The sequence below is a fragment of the Gorilla gorilla genome, chromosome 6 (assembly GCF_029281585.2).
Source record: "Gorilla gorilla gorilla isolate KB3781 chromosome 6, NHGRI_mGorGor1-v2.1_pri, whole genome shotgun sequence".
Lineage (NCBI taxonomy): Eukaryota > Metazoa > Chordata > Mammalia > Primates > Hominidae > Gorilla > Gorilla gorilla.
In genome coordinates this window covers 131,102,738-131,115,695 of record NC_073230.2, presented here as the reverse complement: position 1 = coordinate 131,115,695, position 12,958 = coordinate 131,102,738, and the positions used below count along the sequence as shown (strand labels likewise).

Sequence of the window (12,958 nt, the reverse complement as noted above, 5' to 3'; positions counted from 1 at the left end):
GCTATGTAGTATTCAGTGGTGTATATGTACTACATTTTTTAATCCAATTCACTGTTTTTTTATTTTTGTTTCATTTTGTTTTGTTTTATTGAGACAGGGTCTCACTCTATTGCCCAGGCTAGTGTGCAGTGCTGTGATCTCAACTCACTGCAGCCTTGACCTCCTGAGTTCAAGTGATCCTCCCACTTCAGTCTCTGGAGTAGGTGGGACTACAGGCATGTGCCAACATGCTGTGCCAATTTTTGTATTTGTTGTAGAGATGATGTTTCACCATCTTGTCCAAGCTGGTCTCGACTCCTGGGCCCAAGCGACTCACCTGTCTTTGGCCTCCCAAAGTTCTGGGATTACAGGCATGAGCCACAGCACCTGGCCCCAATCCCACTATTGATGGGCATGTCAATTGATTCCATGTCTTTGTTATTGTGAATAGTGCTGTGATGAATATGTGAGTGCCTGTGTCTTTTTGGTAGAATAATATATTTTCCTTTGGATAGATACCCAGTAATGAGATTGCTAAGTCGAATGATAGTTCAACCTTTAGCTCTTTGAGAAATCTCTGAACCGTCCTCTGTAGCAGCTGAACTAATTTACATTCCCACCAACAGTGTATAAGTGTTCCCTTTTCTGAGAGAATAATTTAATCAGAACAGTACCTTAAGATGCAGCTTTAATACAATTCAAGTACCTTAGAAAGTAGGGTTGAAAAAGGGAGTTTCTGATTAGTTTCTTCCTGTTTTCAAGCTTGTTGCCTTATGTATTGCACCCTCTTGTGGCCAAGGCCTGCATCACAAACAAAGTTAACATGGTCACTGCAAGCTACATCACACCAGCACTAAAAGAATTGGAAAAGAGGTAAGTTTTAATCATTTTAAACAAACTGAGTGGATCCATGGCATTGTTTTTATTTTATATCCAAGTTTTCCTTTTTCCTCTTTCCACCTGCTGCAGTGTGGAAGATGCCGGCATCACAATCATTGGTGAATTGGGATTGGACCCTGGTCTGGATCACATGTTAGCAATGGAAACAATAGATAAAGCCAAGGAAGTGGGAGCCACGGTGAGCCCAATTTGTACCCAAAGGGAACATTAAAACGTCTAACTTCTTGTGTACAGAATCAAAGTATGAGTTATAATATAGCAACACCTTTAATCAAAGTTAAAGATTTTTTTTTTTTTTTTTTTTGAGACTGAGTTTTGCTCTTGTTGCCCAGGCTGGAGTGCAATGGCACGATCTCGGCTCACTGCAACCTCCATCTCCCAGGTTCAAGCAATACTCCTGCTTCAGCCTCCCAAGTAGCTGGGATTACAGGCACGCACCACCATGCCCGGCTAATTTTGTATTTTTAGTAGAGATGGGGTTTCTCCATGTTGGTCAGGCCAGTCTCGAACTCCTGACCTCAGGTCATCTGCCCCCCTCAGCCTCCTAGAAATTTTAAATAATATCTTATAACTGCAAAAATATCCATACAGGAAAACAATGTCCAAGTCTTAGGTAGCAACCAATTTTTGGAGAAACAGATGCTACTATAAAATTTTGGCTTAATACAAATTTTAGACTACCTTGAAGATTCTGTAGTAAGGTTTGACTTTTAAAAGTGAGAAGAATCTTTGGGTATCAGCAATCTGTTGATATGAAATATCTTTTATGAAATAGTACCTTTGACAAGGTACTATTGGGTGTAAATGGGATGATTCAGATTGTTTTAGGTTTTTTGAATGTGTGTGTATATATATGTATTAAAATTATATATATGTAAATATATAATTTGAATACAAAAGTTAGTAGGAACTGACTAAGCAGAATTGAACTAAGAGTTGGATTTTTAACTGAACAAAATGTTAGTCACTATTTTTACAGTTTTTTAAAAAAACCATATATATAAAATTAACTGTTATTTAATCAAATGGTACATGCTTTGAAGATGTATTTTCGAATGCCTTAGTAACATTAAGAATGAAAAACTGTAGCAAGTTTACTCCATTCATATCATTGTCTTCAATAAATTACTTAGACATTCTCTAAGTTGTGAATTCTTCCTTATTTATTGATTCTTTAATTTATAGATTGAATCATATATTTCCTACTGTGGTGGGCTTCCAGCCCCTGAACATTCAAACAATCCATTGAGATATAAATTTAGCTGGAGTCCAGTGGGAGTTTTGATGAACGTAATGCAGTCTGCCACCTATCTGCTCGATGGAAAGGTAAGGAATCTTACCCAAGCATAGTGATATCAACCTGCAATAACAGCCTGAGACAGTCTAAATACTCCCTGATCCCAAACCCTTTAATAATGGTGATGCTGCCTGTCTCCATTATCTCCTCCTGTGTTGTTTCCCAGTGTATATTTTCTGTTCTGTTTAGCACGGTCTCCTTGCTGTTCCCAGCAAAGCCTGTGCCTATTATTTGCCCTAGGCCTTCTTGCAAGTTGTTTCTGCTATTCAAAAATTCACTTCTCTACATATGTAAACACTGGCTATCTCTTGATTTATTTCAGCATGACAAACATTTTCTGAGTACCTACTATGTGCTGGACTTTGGGCAAGTTACCCAAGACTGTCACAGAGAATGAAATTCATGACCTCAGAAAGCTCACAGCTGGATTGGGGATGGGGCTCTTGGAATGGAGGGTTTGGTGTGCTGGGGAAAGAAACTATAATTTCTTCCCCAGATGCCATGTAACAGAGCATAAGAACTCTCCAAGTTTAATATTATTTTCATTATTTTACAATAAGAAAGCTATGGCTCAGAGAGCATGTCCAAGGTCATTTGGCTGAGATTCATACCCAGGTCTAACTAACTCTTAAGGCTTTTTTTCTCCTTTTGCCAGATTGCCTAATGGCTGGAAAGACAGACATGGGAATAAGTAATTATAATTTAATGGGGAAATTTCTAAAGTATGTTAAAGTGGCTCAGAGCTACAGATGGGAGAACAGTTTAATTGGCCTTGGTGAAGGGGTTGGGGGAAGGAGGATGGGGAAAAGGAAAACTAGTGGAGAAGAGGATGTGCTTGGCCTTGAAGGATATGAAGGTGCCAGCTAGGCAGGGATGTTAGCATTCATGGTATGACAGTTTTATAAGGGGAAAAATCAGGTTTAGGGAGTTAAGATAACAGCTACACTTAAAGAGATGGCAAGTGACAGAGCCAGTATCCAAATCACGTCTGTCTGACTTCATAGTTTATGCTCATAGTTTGGAGAAAAAAGAAACGAGACTCAGAGTGCCTCTTTGAATTGTGTGTTGTAGGCACCTCACTCACCTTGTCCTAGTCCTGGCCCTGCAGGGAGTGATGAGTAATATGATCAGATAGATGTGTCTTAAAAAGATTATTCTAGCATCAATATTTTACGTTGTCAAGGTATTTGTGAATCAAAACGTATTTCAGGAGTAGAGAGAAAGAATTTCTTAAGCAACAAGGTGAATGCTGTTATTAGCCATGGTCTTTTGTGCCTGTGATATAGAGCATAACTCATACTTGGCTTGGAATTACAAGGGGAGTTTAAAAAGTACCAGCGCCTCATCCACAAAGATTCTGATTTGCCTGGGTTTGGGGATTTTTTAAATCTTCCTAGTGATTCTAATATGCAGCTGAATTTGAGAACAACTGATTTAATGATCAGAGAATCACAGCTGCACTTAAAATAGTACTAAACAAGCAGGACACTTTAGCTTGATGCCAGAATGATGTGTGACATGTTTCAGGGTAATAAACATGATCAATGAGTTCTGGTCTAATTCCTGGCATCCCTCATAACATAGCCAAAGACCAGGCTGTTGAAAAGATCCACCGGATGTCAGTTTCCTGATGTGTAATGTGAGCACTGATGTTCCATTCAATTCTTTAATTCTATGAATCGTGAAGGTTTGGACCAGAATCTTAGTCTGATGTTTTACCAAGCACACATCCTTTTACATGCTACAGCCTATCTCCTACTGCATTCCAACAGCTCCTTTTACCTTCTGCAATCTTAAGAGACTGGCCTATGTTTGGTATAAATTAACATGTGAAGGCAGGACAAATTCTTGCCTCAGTTGAGTAAAACACTTATTTTTAGGAGGCCTTATAAATGCTAAAGATGGTAACAATGAAAGGGTCAGCAGAGTGCAACCATGTAAAAGAAAGAGCAAGCAACTTGTTATCTGTGGGCCTGGCTTTGTGCTCTAGCTCTGCCATTACTGGTTGTGAGCTTTGGGTTCCTTGTCTGAAGATAAAGACAATCATGCCAGCCTTCCAGCGTTCTTAGTCAGTGAGGTCACACAGATTGCAATCTGCCTAACAGCAGATTGTCAGCCATGTACTCAATCTAGCAAATATTAGCTACATAAGGAAATTAGTGGTTGTGAGAGTTTAAGACAAACAAGAGGTTATTTTCAGGTAGCAGAAGTTGTATTTGTTGAATTCGAAGTTCTCCTCTTTCATCCTAAACGTCTTTTGTAAAAATGAGTGCTTTTTGTATCTCTCTGACACTGGAGGATACCAAGAGAAAACATGACACTTTTCTTTGCTAAAATGATACTTTTTTCAAGGTCCCACCTGCGTTTCCTCTTGTGGATGAAGCTTTTTGTGACCACTCCAGCCTCTGTTCACTATTATTTTGTCTGAACTGAATCAAAGAATCAGACACTTTGTTTGTCTGTGTCTAAGAATTTTCTAGGTGTTGCATTATTCAGTCAGTAATTGAAGTGTATCAGTCTGTTTCCCAAGCCAGATTATTGAACAACTTAAAACCTCTCTTGTATTCTTGCCCTTCACTCCCTCTGCCATCACCACCTTCCACCATGGAGCGGGTCTTAAATAATTCACAGAATCATAATGGGAAACCAAGTCACCTCTCTGACTTCTGCTTAAATTTGAAGACTTAAACTTTTCCAGAAATTGGTCAGTGGCCTATGAATTTGAATGTATCTCATTGTCTTACATCTTTGCAGTAATTTCTAGCCACTTGTACTATTTCTAACTTCTAATTTGATTCCTAACAATTCTGATTTTCTTCCACATATTCGGAGACAGTGATTTCATCTTCTCTTAGTTTCATTCCCCTCACAGTGGTGGTGTACTTTTCTACATTGTTGGCATTTGGGAGTGACATGGCAGAGCTTTGCCATCATCTTCTGCAGTGTTTCCCAGTCTAACCTGGCAAAACATGTAGTCTAAGTGAGAAGTGTGCTTGCTCTGCAAACATCGCTTTAAGATAAGTTTTCTAGCCCTCTATCCATTGCCTGCCACCACCTTGACTGCAGCACCCAACCCTTTGGAAATCAAGAGCTACCACTATCTTCCTTTGCCTGTACCAATTCTTTATGCAACTTTCAGTGCATCCCAGGTGGCATAATCCAGAATGCTGTACTTTGTCAATATCCCTTTCAAAATACTGATCCAGAAATAAGCATGATTAAGGGGACAGTGTAGTAGAAGGAACACAGACATTGCAGTCAAATAGAACTGGGTTCAGATTTGCCTTTGGGTGACTCAGCCTCAGTTTTCACCTCTGAAAAATGAGTTGTTTCATGGATTAAAGATAATGCCCAGTACAAGGCACTGGGCACATAGTAGGCCCTGAAAAAATGATTGTATATTTCCTTATTAGTTTAGTGATCAAGCTTACTGTGATTATTTGAATATATATGATACATTTATTCAAATATAACAGTGATTCTCTCTAGTTGGGAGATGTGTATTTGTGTTTGTCTGTGTGTATGTGTGAAAGAGTTGGACCTAGAGAAGCTTGCAGCAGCAGTGAATAATGAGACTGAGCAGAAAGAAATGTATATTCTCTGCAAAACAGACAAATACGTTTCTGTTGTCATTCAAATTATTAATAAAATAATAAACAAGAAAGAACTTATTGTTGAACTATATTATATACCACTAGAAATACAACTATGAATGAATATCAAATGACAATGATTACCCAGTAATTTTTGGGTCAGGTTGCTTAGCCAACTGCCATTCTCACTAAATGAATCATTGCCATTCAGCTGACATTTCTCCGTCTTCTTTGTAAGGATTTTGTGATAGACTTATGAACTTGCTGTTTTATTTATGATTGGTAAGCTAGAATATTGTGGTCGTTATTGAATTTTTCTTTCAGAAATTTTCCTGACTTTCAAACAAGCAAATGAAACTTAAGAATTGTCATGGATTATAGAAATGAGATGGGTGTGAAGACCCTAAAAGTCAACATTTTTTTTTTTTTGTTTTTAAGAGATGGTGTCTTGCTGTGTCGCTCAGGCTATTCTCAAACTCCTGGGCTCAGGCCATCCTCCTGCCTCAGCCTCCCGAGTGAGGTAGCTGGGATTACAGGTGGCACCATCATGCCCAACATTTGCTTTCTTAGATTTTTTCAAAAATTTAAATTCTATTAAATAAACTGGTTTTAAAGAAGTAGTTCAGAAATCATCCCCCCTTTGGAAATGTTTAGTCTGCAGTCTAGTAGGGTTCACAAGAAAATTAAATGAAAGGCATTCCTCACATCCTTCATTCAGATTTTCACTTTTGAAATTTTAAATGGTGCTTGGCACTCTCCAAAGTGAGCCTCTGAACTGAAAAGACTCCAGTGGTCCTAACATTGCAGTCAGCATAGCCCTTTTCTTTCTGGGGCTTCATCCACATATAAATGAGTTTCCATTTTCTCTCTCATACAAAGGCACGTTCAGAACCCATCTACTAATAAGGCATGAGAATCATTAAGTTTAGCCAAAGGCCTCTTCAGGCAAATCCTGTGAATCCACCTTAAAGTACATTGGCAGCTCCCTGGTACAGTGTTATTTTGTGCAGCTTTAGAGAAACTGGTCAGAAATTGTTTCCAGTGGTACAATAAGGATAAAATTTAGTTCCACCAGCAGCACCAACCAGAATTCTCAGACCTAATTTTATCACTCCAGAATGCTTTCCATTATCTCAGCAATAATAATAAGCCAATAAACTAGAAGAAAATTTAGTCCTTTAATTAAAATTAGAGACAAAGAAATCCTTCATTGCATTTTGAGTATGTGTGATGGGGGTAGGGGTATGGGAAAGAGAAGTACTGAGATATCAAAAGATTTTTATTTCATCACTCATGTTATTCCCTTCACAATTTGTGCGATCTTCAACGCATAGATAGTAACTGCTCAATAAATTTAGCTGTATGAATGAAATGTATGTGACTGATGCCTAATGTGGCATTTAGAAGGCTCATGAAAGTAAAAGAAAAGAATGAGAATATTGATTGTTGTTTGAGCATAGAAGCCATTTAAATAATTATCTGTTGCTTTTAGCTTATTTAAGTTTACTTTTTAAACATTTTTATATAAAATAATTTTATGTTTATTTTTTAAACATTTTTTATTTTTAAATAAACATTTAGAAAATAAATTTTTAAAAAATTAAAACGTTTATTTTAAATTTTTTTTTCTAAATGTTTATATTTTTTAAAAAGGCAAACTCTAGTGGGAAATAATTTAGTGCCATTTTATCCAGGGGAAGGAAAAAAAATGGAAAATAAGACCTTATGTTTAGAAGAACTAAATGTTTTAAAATCAAATTTTAAAGCTTGAAAGAAGAATTGCTTTGTGAATTATGATATTAGTAGAACAGCTTAAGTATAGGATGATGATTATGGTGGTTTCATTATTTTTTTTTCAAATTTCTGTTGCTTTCTTTGTTCGTATAATGCAGATAAGCCCTAAAAGAAAGGAACAGCTGTAACCCCATGTGTGCCTTCTCAATGTTCCTCAGGTTGTGAATGTTGCAGGAGGCATCTCCTTTCTTGATGCCGTTACGTCCATGGATTTTTTCCCAGGATTAAATTTGGAAGGCTATCCTAACAGAGACAGTACGAAATATGCTGAGATTTATGGCATTTCTTCTGCTCACACTTTGTTGCGGGGGACACTGAGATATAAGGTAAGCAGCTGGACTTTAGATTCAACATGTTGCCAGATGTGATGTAAGTGATGTGTACACTTAATTTTTCTTAGTAGTCAAAGTAATTAAGATGATAAACCAAGTTGGAGTCTATTTTTTCAGGAATCTTATGATTGATTGAATATTTTAGGAGACTCACCTCAAAATAAAAAGATAATTAATTGACTCATTAGGAGTTGGGGACAGGCAGGGCTTCAGGCTTAGTGAGAGTTGGAGATCAAGTGACTTCCCCAGGACCTGACTTCTCGTAACGTCTCAGCTCTTCTTTCCAGTATTCACAGGAGTTTCAAGTGCTGTGCGATGGCAGAGTGGTGGCAGTGCTCCCAGCTTCTCAGGATCAAATTCAGTGGGAATAAAAAATGATACCGTTCTAATAGCCAAAAATACGATTTTTGTCTCATTAGCTCCCTAAGGTCAGTGGGATAAAATGTGCCCATCTACTTTGGCCTATGTTATATGTCCTAGAACTGGAGCTGGAGTCAATGTCATTAAAAAAACATGGACTGGGGCGGGAGGAAACGGACGGGATGAAAGGGGCTTCCCCAGAGCAAATCCAAAATGTTTTTAAACCACAAAATGGGGAGTACATTCTAGGAGCATTAATGCAAATGTCCACTACACATTTATTGATCACAAAAAAAGCAGTTACAAGTGTGACCTAATCAAGACAACTGGTGTAATAGTTTTCTAGCATAATATCACAAATTGGGTAGCTTGAAACAATAGGGGTTTATTCTCTCACCATTCAGGAGGCCAGAAGTCTGAAATCAAGATGTGTGTGAGTAGGGTTGGTGCCTTTTGGAGGCTTGACTTTGAGACACATCCATCCAATTTGTGCATCAGTTTCATATCACCTTCTTCTGTGTGTCTCACTGTGTTGCCTCCTTTTCTTATTAGGGCACTAGTCATTGGACTTAGGGTTCACCCTAAATCCAGGTTGATTTCATATTGAGGTCCTTAATTAATTCTATCTGCAAACATTCAAGTGAGGCCATATTCTGAGGCTGTGGATGCCCATGAATTTGGCGACAGGGCCCTAAACTCAACCTAATGTAACCAGCATACCTAAAATACATGTATTTCTTAGGATCAGAGACCTGACTGCAAATCTGTCTGTCTTGTGAGATTTCCTGGCTAAGGCCAGAGAGGGGATTTGTCTCATGTGTGTTATCTAGTATTCTCTAATTATCTTTTTATCTGGAAGATGTAAGGCACATGGACCTGTCAGTGATGACCCTTCAATCTTGTGCCTGCTTTTCTGTCGCTCTCTTATCTTTTTTTGCTGGCTGTTCCTTTTGCCTGGAACTTTTCCTGCAGGTATTTGTATCATCCTCCTTCGGGCCTTATTCTTTTCTTCTCTGCAGCCCTGCCCCTGGTAACCATGGTTTTATTCTCTATCTCTGCATCTTTTACTTTCTTAAAAAAAATTCTGCATGTAAGTGAGATCATGCAATATTTTACTTTTTGTGTCTCACTTATTCCACTTAGCATAATATCTTCCAGGTTCGCCTGCCTATCTGTTCTTAAAAAGAAAACAACCACTATATTTCTTACTCTTGAGAGCTTCTGTTACATTTATGGGCACTTAGCATTTACTTCTCAGCATTTTAAGTTATAATTTTATGTATATTTTTCTTATCTCCCAAAAGAGATTGTAAGCTCCTAGAGAGCAGGTGCTTGTACTCCATGAATATGATTTTTTCATTGCCCAGGAATCAAATGAGACATCAGTGATAATGTCCTGCTGAGATCTAGGGGCTATGGCTCTTCTACCAGCCTTTAGGCACAGTAGAAATTCTAGTCTGAACTTATGCATACTATCCCCAGCTCTGGCAGATTTCTTGATCTATTTTCTTCAATTTGTTCAAAGAATATGAGTAAAAATTTTTTTTTTTGGCCAGCAGTTAGGATATATAGCTTTCAGTATAGTCTTTTGACAAACATATAGATCCAGGAATGAAGGATTTTAATAGATTTAAACATTGAATAAAGGTCTCAACAAGGTGTGCGAGTGGGAGCCATCCCCACGGATTCCTTGAGGATGGAAGATGTCACAGTGTTCATAATCATGAGGGCCACCATCCTGGGCAATGCCAGCAATCCATTGGTAACCCTGAAATTCTTTCCAGTATTGGAGATGAGATACCATCATTCAAATATGACAGAGAGGCCTTGACCACTCTCCTTCTCTGCCTGCCTGTCACCTGCTTGTCCTTCTAGACGCAGCTTAATAGCACCTTCCTGTGGTATCCTCCCTAACTCCTTCCCCTTGAACCACCCAGCCCCATCTATGAGTTCCCCTTCTTTTGTGCTCCCACAGCTATGTTTTCCTCTAACCTAGCCACCAATTAATATAATACTGTACAACAATTTAGTCATCAGTGGTGATGCATTTTTGCTCACCATGGACTAGGCATTATTTGCTTGACTTATCTGACCCTTCTGTTGACTGCAGTTTCTGCGTGGATGAGACTGCAATTTTTTCATTTCTGTGGCCTCAGTCCCTAGCACAAGTCTGACATATGGCAGCAGTTTGCTAAATGCTTATTGATGAATGAATACATAAAATAAATTCATTTCTAGGGGTCAGCATAAGAATATATTTCTGAGATTAATAAATAGCTCAGAAATCAGTATTTTAGATGTTGGATAAAGGGATCTCTAGCACCTATCAGGTCCCAGAAGCGAGCTAAACAAACTAGTGATATTACTTTTCTGTTTCTCCTCTTTGAAGTATATTTGCATTTGAATTAGAGCAAATGAGAATTCTTTTTTAGTAACCTTTGAACAGTTTGAACAATATAACCTTCAGAAATGGGAAAATTGCTAGTTGGCCAGACATTCAATAGTGAAATATCTGACGGTTACAGGAACTATTTTATATTTTAAAACCTCTGTTGCTCCCTAGAATTATTTCCCTCTCTCTCTTTTCTTCTCTCTCTCTCTGATTGAGCAGTAATTGCAGATAAGATAAATTTCTTATCTTAGCCCTCTCACCCTGCTTCCCATTTGCACACTGGGGAATAAACCATTATGGTCTTTCTTCACTTCATCTATTATTCAGAATCTATTTATCCAGCCATTTGTTCTCTTTTAGGGATTGGAATGCTGAATAATGGATTGGAATGTTGAATAATGTTGAATACCTTCCTATGGTATCCTCCCTAACTCCTTCCCCTTGAACCACCCAGCCCCATCTATGTGAGTTCCCCTTCTTTTGTGCTCCCACAGCTATGTTTTCCTCTAACCTAGCACCTATTAATATAATACTCTACTACAGTTTAGTCATCAGTGGTGATGCATTTTTGCTCACCATGGACTAGGCATTATTTGCTTGACTTATCTGCCCCGAAGTGGGCATTGGGATGAAGAATATGCACACGAATAAAATATAATATAACATAATATAAAGATATAATTTCCCTGCTTTCAATACCTGCAGTACAGCAGCTGAACAGACAATTAATTATGAGCTTTATTAATTGCCATGATAAAGGTATATACAAAATGCTACAAGAAGGAAGTGCCCATTTGTGAGTCCTAGGCGACTCACAAGAGGTGCTAAACTGGGTCTGAAGGGAGGAGAAAACATTTCATAAATGAAGAAGTGTGGCCCCAACATTCCAGTTACAGGAGCAGCATGTACAGAGGCCCTGGTTTCTGGAAGAACACAGGACATTTGGGGAATAGTGAAAGTGGAGATCTGTGAGTTAGGCTAGATGAGCATATTGTGATGGGTTTTATATAATATACCAAGGACCTCAGGTTTGCTTTGTAGACAATGAAGGACATATGAGGAATTTTTATCAGAGTGGTGATATCATCATATCTTAGAAAAATCTCTGATTCCTACCTCTTTTTCTGCCCTCCATATATATCTTGGGGGTAGTGGCTCTAATTAGTAGATTGGATTATCTGCTTTTGAGGAGGATATTCTTACAAGTTCCTCCTTCCATTATAAGAAAGAGCTCAACTGACTGTTCTGTTAAATAATACTCTGCTGAGCTGACAGCATATAACACATAAGAAAATTTGCCCTTATGCTGCCAGAAAATTCCATTCACATGTTACCCAGAAACAGAAGTAAAGACCTAAGTTTTGCAAGGTCTTTTATGTAAACCAGTAGAATTGTTATGACACTATTGATCTCAGTTTGAGCTTGAAATTGGTTGTATCTATATCCTCAATACTTTTTTGGTGGGTTGTGGGGAGGGGTTTCTAGTAAAGACGGGAAAACCTGCTAGGCAAATTCTAAAAGAGCTGTAGTACTCATATCATCAATATAAACAGTTTTCTAAATTAGTTACAAAGATAGATCCCTGTTTTCAAAAATATTTTATATTTTTTCGTTGGAAGAGAAAAATTTTATATACTGCTTATTAATTCTTGTTTCAGGGATATATGAAAGCTTTGAATGGATTTGTAAAATTAGGTCTTATAAACAGAGAAGCGCTTCCTGCCTTTAGACCTGAGGCCAACCCTCTCACCTGGGTGAGTGACTCCAGAATTACGTTCTATCTGCTCCTCTTCAGAAATACCTTCTGAAATGGTCAGCGGTGAACTCTGCTTTGGATCTGCAAAAGAACCTATTTTTTAGCTTATGAGCAGGAAGATAAATCCTAACTCCAAAGCCCCCTTTCCCTTCACTGTTGTGGAAGAATGGAGAGGGTGTGGGGCTGACACATATCAGGCCTGTTTCCTGCAGCAACTTATACCATTTGACTGCTCCTTGAGCTGTGATAAGGGATGCCTTTGCTCTCTGCATTAAGCTCTGAGCACTTCCAGTTGTCTAGGTGGTGACCCAGTGATGGGAGTCACTTGGGCTTCCTGAAAATGAGAATCCAGGAGAGTTACTAGTGTATTACAGAACTGGATTTCCAACCTCCAAATCTTGTCAGTACTCTCATTTGGTTACTTATAACCATGAGTGATTTGATTTTCGGTTACCGAGCTTATGCGTCTATCTCTTGTTGTACCAAAATCTTAAGGCCTCAGAGTTGGAATGAACTTTGGAGGCTTGGAACTGAATGCGAAGTAGAGCTTCTACT

At 38.3% G+C, this 12,958-nt stretch overlaps 1 protein-coding gene and 1 non-coding gene across 7 annotated transcripts in view; one reads left to right on the top strand and one right to left on the bottom strand.

Moving 5' to 3' along the window:
• Positions 1 to 12,958, top strand: part of AASS (aminoadipate-semialdehyde synthase) — a 69,466-nt gene that overhangs the window by 50,433 nt on the left and 6,075 nt on the right. For 5 of the 6 annotated variants that reach the window (XM_031013217.3, XM_031013215.3, XM_031013218.3 and 2 more), the window contains exons 16-20: positions 742 to 852; positions 949 to 1,057; positions 2,065 to 2,205; positions 7,722 to 7,889; positions 12,306 to 12,401. In XM_031013217.3, the coding sequence (XP_030869077.1) occupies positions 742 to 852; positions 949 to 1,057; positions 2,065 to 2,205; positions 7,722 to 7,889; positions 12,306 to 12,401 (625 nt within the window). Of the gene's footprint in view, positions 1 to 741; positions 853 to 948; positions 1,058 to 2,064; positions 2,206 to 7,721; positions 7,890 to 11,007; positions 11,112 to 12,305; positions 12,402 to 12,958 lie in introns of those variants that run through there. The other variant, XR_004070994.3, reaches the window with a different exon arrangement.
• LOC115935463 (U7 small nuclear RNA) lies at positions 12,120 to 12,181 on the bottom strand. The gene has a single exon (XR_004071091.1). It is a non-coding gene; the product is annotated as a U7 small nuclear RNA (small nuclear RNA).